The 13,474-nt window shown below is 47.5% G+C and overlaps 1 protein-coding gene across 5 annotated transcripts in view; it reads left to right on the forward strand.

The window, feature by feature from the left end:
* Positions 1-9,627, forward strand: part of PKM (pyruvate kinase M1/2) — a 114,857-nt gene extending 105,230 nt beyond the window's left edge. For all 5 annotated transcript variants that reach the window (XM_069624647.1, XM_069624648.1, XM_069624651.1 and 2 more), the window contains exon 11: positions 8,683-9,627. In XM_069624647.1, the coding sequence (XP_069480748.1) occupies positions 8,683-8,789 (107 nt within the window). In that variant the 3' untranslated portion in view covers positions 8,790-9,627. The remainder of the gene's footprint in view (positions 1-8,682) is intronic.
* Positions 9,628-13,474: the final 3,847 nt, after the last annotated feature.

The raw sequence follows: 13,474 nt of genomic DNA on the forward strand, positions 1-13,474 counted from the left end.
AGAAACTTTTTTTTTTAAACTAGATCTAGAATCTGGGTGAGTAGCTTAAGCTATGAAGACAGTCCCACAGCATTAAACTCCAGTTGTTGGACGATGTCTATAGGATGTAGTCTTGTGCTTCCTTTGGAAGGCAAAGCAGCAAAAGACTGAGTGGAGGACAATCTTCAATCGTTCGGTCTTCAACCTTACATTCAGCAGAGATTTCAATCACCCCCCCTCATTGTCTTTTGAAACTGCTCAAAATGGCTATTCGCCATAGACATTCAAGTGGCCTGTGCACGTCCTGATCAGGGAGCCAGAGTCGGCATCTGTTTTAAATAATGTATTCCCATGCCGCGATTCCCTTTTTGCCCAATTTAGCCTAAATGGCTTTTACAAAAGTAATAACTCCATACTATCATTTGAGTCAGGTGTACGCCGGAGACAATTGGCTAAGGCAAGCCTATGCTATTTTGCTGGCCAAAGGTTGCGTCAATTGGGTTCCGCAACTGAGTTTTTGTGCTCTGGCTCACTGTGCTAAACGATCAAAATTGATTCTGTCTCTAAAGAATCCAGTACATTGGGGCAGGCTGGTACTGCAGTCTACAAGATCGGAAGTTTGCAGAGAATGTCTGCGCACCACCACTTTAGTGTTTTGACATTTGAAAAGTATATTGGTATTATGGCCTCATGTATTCTGGTCATTCCTTCTTCAAAGCTTCATATAGAAAGCACATCCCCCTAAATCTGGGTTACTGGTCTCTGGACAATCCCCCTAAAACTGGGTTACTGGTCTCTGGACAAGCCACCTCAGTTGATTTATGGTTGCCTGATTGACTGCAGATCTGCTATGGTGGATGCATGTGCCAAACTTTACCATTGGAATCTGAGACTCCTGTCCTCCAACTCCTTGTTTAGGACTGGGACGCATTAATGGATTTGTGGGACTTGAGTAATGTGCAGCACAAGCTCACTTTTGGAGTTTATGGCAGTTCTACTGCCCTCATTTTGATGACTGTAAGCACCAAGACAGTTCTACTTGTTAATGTAAAACATGGCAGAATCCCTTGCTGCCTCTTGGCAATGGAGATTTGGAGCCAGTGCATTGATGTCTCAGGTTCTAGTTTTCCAACTGGCAGGCGATAAGGTGCAAGCAGACCTTTTAAACCACCAATCTAATGCTCTGCATTAAAGGGACATTCCCAGGGAGGCGTTTGACTGTTTTGAAGAGAGGGCTTGAGATTGTTGAGCAAACTGCATTGCCTCCAACCCCTCCCACTTTGACCAGTGCTTTAATGTTCACTTGGGTGTCTTGCTGGTTGCCCTATGGTTCCTAAAGAGTACTCGGCCAGCATTGGAAGAACTAGCCTCTTGTGTCCCAGGTGAAACGGTTCTACACCACACCTTTTTACTGGTCCTTTACTTTAAGTTTGGTCCATAAGGATGTGGTCATTTTGGGTATCGGAGTTTAAACCTTTGTTAAAGTTACTAGAAAATTGATCTGATTACATTACACTACTCTTATGGACTTGATTCTGTAATTGGTCTCAATCCTTTAGTCAATGGATGAAGTTCTGCCTTTCACCCCATTTTGACATTTAATTACACCCTGATGGCAGATGAATCTGTTTTGCATGTATCTACAGAAATGCCCAATTTAAACCATGGGTGGCTTAGTCTGAGTCATACCATGTCAGCCAACGTCTTTGACTGATTTGCTATGGGTCTATGAAACCGGCTTTTTTTTTTTTTTTTTTTTTTTTTTTTTTTTACATCTCCCCATAGACTGTGAATTGCAAGCACTGTACTTCGAAGAGCCAATTTTGATCTTTCATAGCAACAAGTTGGTTGAGGACGGACCCATCATTTCTTCTGATCTTCCGACTGTTTAGTTTTCACATTGATCAGGACATTTTTCTACCAGTCAAGTGTCTGAATCCTATTTTAAATACAGGTTGGGCCTTTAAATACAGGTTGGACCTTACATGCTCCGATAAGAACTCAAATTTTTATCTGTGGAGAACTTTAACCTTGAAGTGGTTCTGCAGAGACCAGTCTCTAAAGCAACAGTGGCAGACTGCCATCCTAGAAACTTACAGGTTGAGAAATAACGCACATTCAGAGGGCATGCTCCAAGAGCCACATCCGCTTTTTCCAAGGCCTATTCCTATGTAAGGCTGCCATCTGGGACTATGTATGCTTTGTGAAAAACCTGCCATTCGAAGGGATTGTGTCCTCCGACGTATTCCTTATCTTAGATAGAAATCCTTCAGCTTTGCTGGCCTCGGAAAATTTTTTCGCCAGAGGGCGCTGCGCGTCGATGATCGCCGAGTCGATGACCCTCGACGGCCTCCGTGCCGACGTCGACGTCATCCTGCCTATAAAGGCCGCGCGCAGCGTCCGTTGCTCAGTTCCGTTTTTCCGCGCTTCGTTGTGCCTCGGAACACCGTTGCTCAGTTCTCGTCAAGATAACGTATATAATAACTACTATTTACCTCGATATCGATGGCATCCTCCTCCGACCCGACGACCCCTCGGTCCGGTTTCAAAAAGTGCCGAGACTGCGGGAAGAAAATGTCGTTGACGGACCCTCACAGGGTCTGTTTGTGGTGTCTGGGAATCACGCACCAGAGTTCGGAGTGTGAGGAATGCCTTTCCATGACGGCGAAAGCCTTGAAGGAGCGTAGGGGGAAGCTCGAGAGAGGTAGGTCAACTTTAACTTCCTCGAAAGCTTCTTCGGTAGAGTCGAGACGTTCGTCTCCTCACCATAAAAAACACTCTCGATCTAGATCACGAAGTGGCTCCCACCACTCGTCGACATCGAGACACTCGAAGAAGAGACGTAGGAGATCCCCTTCGTCATCTTCGTCGAGTTCTCCTGAGAGAGTTCATTGCCCCACAAAACGCAGCTCGCAAGCTGAGTGGGAGGAATTCAGGAAAAAGATGCTAAGCGTCTTCGAGAAAGCGGCCTCGTCCCCCTCGAAGACAGCTGAGGGTGATACCCCGGGTAAAAAACCCAAAAAATCTAAACGCCGCGAGTCGCAGTACCCGGCGGAAAAGTCAACCCGAAAGCGCCTCGAGCCATCGGGAGATAAAGCATCATCGACGCCATCGTCGAAAACTCCTTCGAAACAGAGGTCGGCGCCATCGACGCCGTTGTCGAAGGATTCATCGGCGCATCAGTCGATCGAGTCGACGCCGACGTCGACGCCGATATCGACGCCGGTGAAGGAAAGAACCACGGCTACTCCACAGCCAACGGTTAGACAAAAGACCTCCGACTCGACGCCGAGAACGTCGACGTCGTTCTCGAGCAAGACTCCGATCCTTTCGAGTTCTTCGAGGCCTAGTACACATTTCTCGACGCTTTTCACGGCGCCTTCGAGTACTTTCACGTCGGTGTCGACGACATCGACGTTTTCAAGGCCTGTGATGATGGCTCCTTCTGCATTGGAAATGGGGTTTATACCATTCCAAAAACCAATGTATCCCCCTTTAACCTCGATTTTTGAGGAAAGGGAGGATTCAGACCAAGATATTGATTTACAGAGGACCACATCACCAGAGCCAGAGACTTTCGCCTCTGAGGAAGGAAGATTAAAAAATCTTCAGGATGCACTTCAGGAAGCTAGTGGCTTGGACACTTCTCCTGAAGCAGAATTTATCAAACCAGACCCAGGAGAACATGCGGAGACTCCATATAGAGCTCTGATGTCTAGAATCATAGAATTTATGGGTTGGTCTGCACCTTCTCCTGCCTTTCAGCAGGATGACCTCACTGACATACTGGACAAGGGCCCACAGGAGGATCCTGTGGTTCCATTTCATTCTGCTCTACAGAGAAGGATTTTGACAAACTGGGAAACGCCAGAAATTATCCCGGCAGTAAATAAAAAACTGTCAACAAAATACAGGGTGGCTAGTTCTGACCCTGAATATTTGTCAAAACACCCTACTCCTGAGAGCTTGGTTGTACAGGCTGCAACCTCATCAGGCAGCACATCTGCATACCCCACTGCTCCGCAGGATAGGGATGACAAAAAATATGATGCCATGGCTAAGAAGGTTTTTTCTGCCTGTAGCATGGCGTTAAAGTCTATTAACGCGACCTGTACGCTCGCTAGGTTCAGCCACACCCTTTGGGAGTGCGCTTCATCAGCGGCTGACTGCCTCCAAGAAGGAGAGGAAAGGGACGCATTTTTAAACATCATCAGGGATGGTAAAGATGCGATGTGCGAGACCCTACAAACTGGCCTAGATTCTGCTGACAGTATCAGCAGGGCCATGGCGGCAAGTACCACAATCCGCAGGCATGCGTGGTTGAGGAAGTCTGGTTTTGCCTCTGACGTGCAGACCAGGCTTTTGAATATGCCCTTTGACGGTTCTACCCTCTTTGGAAAGAAGGCGGATGACAGTTTGGAGAAACTGCAAACGTCCAAGGCAGCAGCCAAGTCATTGGGAGCTGCTATCCGTCAGAATACCTTTCGTCCTTCGGGATCATCGTGGAGAGGACGGTCCTTTCGTTACTATTCCTCATATGGAAGGGGCAGGGGACGACCGGCTCAAAGAGGCCAAGGAAGATTTACCCGTGGTGGACGGGGTAGGGGAAAGAAAGCCGCACCCGCAGGAGCAGGAGCCACTTTACCTTCGGCAACTGCATCAGCCGCTTCAAAACCACTCTGAGGTCTCCCCTCACAGAACACCAGTAGGGGGCAGGTTAACTCACCATCTGACGGAATGGCAGGCTATTACGTCAGATGCTTGGGCTCTGGAGACAGTAGCCCAAGGTTACTGCCTGCCCTTCCTACATATCCCTCAGAGTCATCCACCGGGGAACAACCCTTTGAAGCTTCCAGATCCGCTCCTCTTGCAGGAGGTTTTAGACCTGCTAGAGAAAGGTGCCATAGAACTGGTACCTGTAGCGGAAAGGAACAAGGGTTGGTACTCCCCCCTACTTCATAATACCGAAGAAGGACGGAGGACTGAGACCCATCTTAGACTTACGGGAATTGAACAAATTCCTCCGAAAGGACAAGTTCAAGATGGTGACTCTCTCTCAGATCCTTCAGGCCCTCCAGCTTCAGGACTGGTTGGTATCTCTAGACCTCCAGGACGCTTATTTCCATGTGCCGATCCATCCCAGGCACAGGAGATACCTGAGGTTCGCAATTGGCAGCTCTCATTATCAATTTCGAGTTCTGCCATTTGGGCTAACCTCCGCCCCGAGGGTCTTTACCAAGCTAATGTCGGTTGTGGCTGCAAGTCTAAGGAGGGAAGGGATTCATGTCTACCCTTACCTAGACGATTGGTTGATCAGAGCTGTATCTTCGGAACAGGCTCAGAGACAACTAGATTATGTTTGCCACTTCCTTCACAAGCTGGGCTTCTCCCTCAATTTAAAGAAGTCACAGATGATACCATCACAGAGACTCCAATTCATTGGAGCAGTCCTGGACACTTCCCTGGGAAAAGCCTTGCCACCAGAGGTGAGGGCTCGAGATATTCTGCAGATGGTCATCAGATTTCAGAATGCCCAATATCTCCCAGCCTACGACTTTCTGAGGTTGCTAGGCCTCATGGCATCCTGCATATTCCTCGTGCCGGAGGCTCGCCTGAGAATGAGATCCCTCCAGTGGGCACTGAGAACTCAGTGGTCACAGTTCTCAGGAAGGATGACAGATCTCCTTCGGATCCCGGTCAAAGTAGCCCGAGACCTTCAGTGGTGGGCCTGTCGGGAGAACATCCTGAAAGGAGAAATGTTTTGGCAACCATGGCCGGAGATAACAGTAGTCACGGATGCCTCACTCACGGGGTGGGGAGCTCACGCCAACGACTTGACCATCAGCGGTCGTTGGTCTCCATCGGAGTCCAGACTACATATCAACCTGTTGGAGCTGAGAGCCATCAGACTAGCGCTGAAGGCTTTTCTGCCGTCTGTACGGGGAAGAAACGTCCTAATAATGACGGACAATACAGTGGCCATGCACTACCTCAACAAAAGAGGAGGCGTAGGCTCACTACCACTGTGCAGAGAGGCGATGCAGCTCTGGTTTTGGGCAATTCAGGAAGGAATCTCTCTATCGGCAATTCACCTAGCCGGAGAGAAGAACTTGACAGCGGACGCTCTGAGCAGGCAGAGCACAGTCTCTCACGAGTGGGAGATAGCTCAGGAAGTCCTTCAAGAGATCTTCGCCCTTTGGGGAACCCCTCAAGTGGATCTGTTCGCCACCAGTATCAACAGGAAATGCGACAGATTTTGCTCAAGGGAATTTCCCCCGAGAGGAGCTCTAGGAGATGCGTTCGTAGTGGACTGGGAGTTCCCACTTCTGTACGCGTTCCCTCCGGTCCCTGTCATTCCTCAAATGATCAGGAGGTTGAGAAGGTTTCGGAAGACCATGATCCTAATTGCCCCGGATTGGGCCAGGAGAACGTGGTACCCGGACCTTCTAGACATGTCCATCTGCCCTCCAATTCGACTGCCATACAGAGAGGATCTTCTCTCGCAGAAGGAAGGTCAGGTTCTCCATCCAGCCATCAAGACCCTCAACCTTCACGCTTGGTGTCTGAAAGGTTGAGGTACAAGGATTGGGACCTTCCGGATGATGTTATGGAGGTGTTGCTTTCGGCCAGAAGGCCGGCAACTAAAACTCTATACCGCTGCCGTTGGAACAAATTTTGCAGCTGGTGCAGAGAAAAGAATATTGAACCCTTTTCTTGTGGTACACCTATGGTGTTGTCATTCTTACTTTACCTGGCTAATTCAGGCCTACAGGTTGGCACAATTAAGGGCTATCTCGCAGCGCTATCAATCTTTAAGCGCACTGCAGAGGAGCCTTCATACTTCAAAATTCCATTGGTAATACAATACCTAAAAGGATTAACTAATGTTTATCCCCCGAAACCTTTTCAAGTTCCCTTATGGGATTTAAACCTAATTTTAAACTTCCTAAAGGGTGCCCCTTTTGAACCACTACACTCTTGTTCATTGAAGCTTCTCACCCTCAAAACTGTTTTGCTAATAGCATTGACATCTGCTAGAAGGGTTAGCGAGTTGCAAGCCTTATCGTGTAAACCTCCACATACAATCTTTTACAAGGACAAAGTTGTTCTTCAGGTGAAGCCTAACTTCCTCCCGAAGGTAGTCTCGGAGTTTCACATCACTCAGAAGATTATATTACCTTCTTTCTACCCTCCTCCTCATCCGGGGAAGGAGGAAGAGAGACTGCACAGGCTGGACCCTAAGCGAGCCTTGAGCTTCTATATCAGCAGATTGGCTAAGATCAGACAAGCAGACCAACTCTTTGTAGGTTATGCAGGACATAAGTTGGGCCTTCCAATAACAAAACAAACCATCTCCAGATGGATTATTTTAGCCATTCTGGAGTGCTACAAATTGGCAGGAAAGGAGCCTCCTCAAAATCTAAGGGCTCATTCTACCAGGGGTATCGCAACATCCTCAGCCCTTCAAAGAGGGGTGCCAATTCGAGATATATGTGCGGCTGCCACATGGTCGTCCGCACATACATTTACCAAATTCTATAGCCTGGATTCCTCCTCTAGTCAAGAAACTAGATTCGGCAAGGCTGTGTTACACTCTGTCCATTCTGGAAGGGTAACATAACTTTTATTACTCCCGCCTCCAGTCACAATACCACTGCTATGGGAGTCTATCTAAGATAAGGAATACGTCGGAGGACACAATCCCTTCGAAGAACTAGTTACTCTTACCTTGTAACGTTCTTTCGATGGGATGTTCCTCCGACGTATTCCTTATCGACCCTCCCATCCATCCCCGCAGTATGACTTCCTGTGGGTTTGCAGCCTATGCTCCTTCAAGGTGATTAGTCTAATCCAAAAACATTACTGGGGACTACAAAACGGAACTGAGCAACGGACGCTGCGCGCGGCCTTTATAGGCAGGATGACGTCGACGTCGGCACGGAGGCCGTCGAGGGTCATCGACTCGGCGATCATCGACGCGCAGCGCCCTCTGGCGAAAAAATTTTCCGAGGCCAGCAAAGCTGAAGGATTTCTATCTAAGATAAGGAATACGTCGGAGGAACATCCCATCGAAAGAACGTTACAAGGTAAGAGTAACTAGTTCTTCTAGCTCACAAGCACATTTTTGGTCAGGTAGTCCTGCTTTACCCTTTCTGGGACATAATGTGTCCAATATATAATCTATTTTGAGATGCTTAAAAATCACTTAGAAGCAGGTGGAAAGCGCTCTAATGCTAGGTTACTAATTTTAGTAGCAACTGTACTTCATAGTGCCTTGCCCTCCTGCCTTCACCAGAGTCTTAAGGGACTGACTTTTAAAGTATTAAATTATTTCCTATTTCCTAGAGGGTGGCTTGGCTGGGCTCCCTTGTTCTTTATTCAGTGCTGCTCTAGAACTTGCGGGTGGGTGGCAGAATTTGCTTAGGTGATGGGATGAGAAAATGGGGATCAAAGGTGTCTATGAACATAAGAGTAGTCGCTGCTGTGAACTTGTTTGGGGCTTTACCTTGTCGGATGAAGGGAGGGGTAGGTTTGAGCCGGCTATGTGCCATTGGTGAGGGTTTTATTTTTTGGTTATAGGGCATATGACTAACTGCTGCCTTGTCTGAACAAATTCCTTTGAGTGAGTTTAACATTTCTTTGTAGCTAGTCTTTTTGAGGCTACAGCTGAAACTAATCTGTTTTTATTTTTTCTCCTTGCAGGAAAGGCACGAGGGTTCTTTAAGAGTGGAGATGTGGTCGTCGTCCTCACAGGCTGGCGCCCTGGCTCCGGTTACACCAACACCATGCGCGTGGTGCCAGTTCCTTAAAGCTTGCATTGCAGAACTCAGACCACTTCCTTTGCACTGTTTAATTAGTCTAGAACTGCTTGCTGTGTTCCGTCACGTTTGTAGAGTGGATGTTGACTGCTAGGTAACTAGCACAAAGAACAGACCCACTTAAACCTGCTGGAGAAAATAAGTTTACATCCCTTCACAGGAGTAAATTATATGTGCACTTTTGGCCCTAGTCATTCTTTCTGACAGTTGTTGCCAAGGTCTGCTCTGTGAAATCCTGAATCTTGTGGCCATTGGGAGAATACTACAATGATTCTACCCATATTGCATATCAGATTCCTTCAAAAAATCATCTGTGATCTGAATTTCTTTTGCCCATCCTAAACCTACTCCCTTTTTTTGTATAGTTGGATTTATTGTGATGAACGACACGTGTAGGTGAATATGTTGTGGGCAAATGCACTTTTTTTCCCTTTACTCTGGGCCTCTGTCCAACTTTCACTATGCCCCCAATTTCCCACTACTGTAGCTATTGTTTAGAGAGCACCAGGTTGGAGTGAGGAATCTATTCAGAGGTGCATTACACTCCTGTCTGTACCCACTGTTGCACCTGCCGGGCTCAGCCTCCACTGCGCACTGGAATGTACACTAGTCCACACACGTGTTTTCTGCCCTTGTCCTGATCATTATCTTTATCTTCAGTCTCCGGCGGCCTCGGAGCTCCTTGCACTCCTGGCAGTATAGGTGTATGTGTGAGCTGTTCATTCCATGCTTGTTCTCTGGCAATCACTCCGGACAAATGTAGAACTATGGTGGGTGTTCCGCTTACAGATTGCAACGTTGTACTCCATTAAAGATCTCCAGCACCGTCTCATTTGTCCTTTTGGTGTTCATTTACAAATTCAAGTTTATAAATCATTTGAAACCATTGTGTGAATAATGAAGGGGCAGGGATGGAAGGTGCAGGAGGTTTTTTGTTTTTTTGCATTGGTTTGGCAAGGGTCTTACATAATGTAGCTTTAAGTTCCTTTCAACTTCTAAGATTTTGACAATTTTCTAGTCCTGTTTAAAGGGGAAGGCAAACTTGACCTTTTGACTCGCTTGTCCCAAATAACTGAGTATTTACTGCTTTTCCACCCCGAAAAATTAATCTTCATACCTGTTAACCTTTTTAGACAAACTCTACTACACCTGCTTCTACTTTTAAATCATTGTCTTTACATTTAGAAGGCACAATTTTCCTTCTATTGGTAAATTTTGTCTCAGTAGGTCAGATTCCTTTGAAATTCCATATCTGTATAATCAAAAGTTGTAAAATCCCTCAGCCTTAATTAATTTCCCATTTATAATCTTGGCAACCAGGTTTTTTATTAAAAGCTTGTGCCACATGCCCTTCTCAATGACTTTAGGCTCTTCTCTCTCGTATAATGGCTTTCTTTTTTTTAAGTAAAAAAAATTTGTAATGCTGAACTTGAGCAGAAGAACAATATGGGGGAAAGTATGTTCAGACAAAGGAGTTTGCATTTGCCTTGTTTCCCTTAAACCGACAACCCGGATACATGTTAAATGGCTATCACTCGGAAGTAGCGGGCAATTCAAGTAAATAACTGTCCTCTGTAGTGCTTGCTATGGATCTGTTTTGTTGGTTTTAATGGTATCTTCATAATACAATATCTTTCTGATGCTGCCTTTATTTTTCTTAACCCTACCTTAAAGTAGATGGATCTGTGGATGGATTTCAGGTGTTGAGTGGAACTGTATCTACATATTTTGGCCAAAGAATCACTGGGTTTCCTGTTGCCCAGCAGAGCTCAGTTTTAGACCATACAGTTTGTTTTGTAAATGTTTAAGGCCATCCCAAGAGTATGGGGCAGAGCTGTAAACCTAAAGACGTTTGCAAAACGTGTTCTGGGCTGATTGTAGGGTCCCTTAATGCCTCATTGCCCTTTTCTAGACAGATTTCCACCTTTCCTGTTGGATTGGATGAGCGGAAGCTTGAGGTTTTTACTAACACATTCTACCAATTGCTTGATGTTTTGATGGCTTGGATAATTACTTCTGATGCTTATTAATCTGCTTAGAATCACGTGCTGTGCATATAGTCTGACATCTAGTGGTAATCGCGCAGCATTGAATCTTTCTTTCGAGGATTGAAAGGGGATGTCGACATGGGTGTGATTGTAACACTCTAACATTGACATGTACTGTGCTGAAAATCCCTCACACGTCGAGGTCCCTCGGATTGTTTTTTTCTGCCCAACTAGTTGGTCGCCATATGCGGTGCTTGCAAGAGTTGGTTGCTCAATAGTTATTTCGTTGTCCCACAACCAATGGTCGTCTAGTCTTCGACTGCTTCATGGACCCCTACGCCGAAGACCTCCATTGCTGTTCGGCGACTGGTGCATCAATAGTCTGTCGACCGTGTGGCCTCGGCCCTCCGGCCAGGCCCGTACAGTAGGGAGTAGGGCCCTGGGTTGATTCTTTCTGAGGATGAATTTCCTTTTCCCCCGCTTTCCTTTCTGGTCTGGCTGCCTTTCACCTCTGCTATGGAGAGGACCCAATTTAAATTGTGTCCGTCTTGCAACGGAAAATACCCTTGGAAGGACGCCCATCGCAAATGCAATGGGTGCTTACCTCGTGACCATGAGCGATCCTGTAAGTCCTGCTAACTTTTGTCCTAAGAAGTTAAGATGGGTGGACAAAGCGGTGGGCGGCCTACGCAATGCAGGCCGAAGTCACCTCCCAACCCCAAAGTTCATCTTTAAGTGAGGAGGCAGAATTCAAGCAAAATGCCAATGCATTTTGGACTCTAGCAGCAGCCATGGCTCCAACCTGGAGGCATAGACCTTTCGGCGGACCCCTCCGGTCCCAGATGCCTGTTCCTGGCCCCGACAGACAAGCCACTGGTACTGTTATGGGGAGTTCACACCCTGGCGACAGGGGCACTCGCGCACCATCAAGGGAAAGGACACAACCCCCAAAGCCTCCTTGACGGATATGTCAGAGGCACCAAACACCAACAGGCATGTCTAGCTTCAGTGCCTGCCGAACCTCGCGGTCTGGTGCCCGCCCCACAACTGGCCTCTTGGCATGCAACTGGGCATTCTACTCAGAAGGGCGTTCATACTAAAAACACGAGTACTGACACGTCTAAGAGCAGGTCAGCTCCTAAGGCTCCGGGTGGTGGGGAGGGGGGGGGGGCGGTGACTGTCAAGGCCAGCACCTACAGGCACATCAATCTATTTCACAGCCGCCGAAATAGCGCAAGTCTTGCAGCAATTTTGGCAGTGAACGGCCCAGAAGTACATCCTCTCGTCGAGAGGAGTACTCGAAGGATGCCAGCCCCTCCCTAAGGCTTTAGTTGGTACCCCCACCCTCCCCTTCCCTGAAGAGCCTTTCCCTCTTTCCGCTCCTCCAGACCCCTCTGCTAGAAGCAGGTTTGAAAATGATATGGATAGGATGTCCCAGTTTATAGACTTTTCTGAAGGAAACATAACTCCCAAGAGACCTAGGAGGAGGACGACTGTCCCATTTTACCAAAGATACAGAAGCTGTCTGTTCACGCACACACAGCGGGAGGAGGTATTTGAGTTCTCTGAGCCAGAAGAAACTTATGAGGATCCTTTTATTCCGGAGGACAATCCTTTTGGTCAGGACATAACTGACCAGGGCCCAGACTGGGGACAAGATCCAACCAGCAGATGAAGTGCCTTGACTCTCACCCACTCCTATCCCAGACCTTATTTGTCTGGACCCACCTTCCTCATCTCAACAGAGGCGGCCATCGCCAATAGAAGACAAGATGGTTTTTAATGCCATCCTGAAGAGGGCAGCAGACCATTTCCAAATCGCCACATAGGAGGGGGTTCAGGACTGATTTGGTTGATCGACATTCTTTAAGAAAAACCACCTACGAGTCAAGCGATTCCTCTGCTGAACTCTTATCAAGAAACTCCTTGCTCCTTCCTTTCTGGCTCCTCCCCTCACAAAGGCTGTTAACCCTCGAGTTGAGTACTGTTTCGCCCCTCTCCAGCTGACCCTATGTACATTTGAGGCCATGCCACACCAGACTCTCTGGTCATAACCACCAGAAAAAATGGCTGGGGTACCATTGTCTACTGCGCAGGCTCCCCATGATGATGACTGCAAGAAACTCTATGCCCTTGGCAAGTGCGTTACCACGCCTGCAGCCTATTGTACCAGAATTGGGAACAATACTACCGTTCTCCAGCCTGGGGTCTGGCATGGATTCACATGCTCATGAATATTCCCCGTCAGGCTGGGAATCCTCGGTAAAGAAAAAAAAACAGTATCAGTTTCGTTTCTGATCTGTCTTTCGTACTAATAACCAATCACTGGTCTCTGCGTCATACTGACCACAGCCAATGACTGCCCTCTACCTAAGCACCGCCTCTGGCAGCTATCTTCAGATTTTTACCGCACGTTCATGTGTTGGGATCCTCGTGCTATTGCTCTCGAGCGTTAGTGCTATTTTTTCACGTTTTTTCTCAAAAACTTCGTTTTTTTTCGGTCAAAAGAGCCTCAAGCTCCACCGACTCTCCATCCGATCAACGGGGACCCGTGTCGGATTCGTCTGCGCCCCTCAAGGGTGAAGAATTCGTCGAGCTACGTTTTTGGAGGACTCCAGAAGCTTCTCCGGCCCGGACATGGCCCAGGAGAAGGGAAGCTCGACGCCCGGAAAGCTGTTCAGGGTCTGC

This window comes from Ambystoma mexicanum, chromosome 11, assembly GCF_040938575.1.
Source record: "Ambystoma mexicanum isolate Mex_15411 chromosome 11, UKY_AmexF1_1, whole genome shotgun sequence".
NCBI lineage: Eukaryota > Metazoa > Chordata > Amphibia > Caudata > Ambystomatidae > Ambystoma > Ambystoma mexicanum.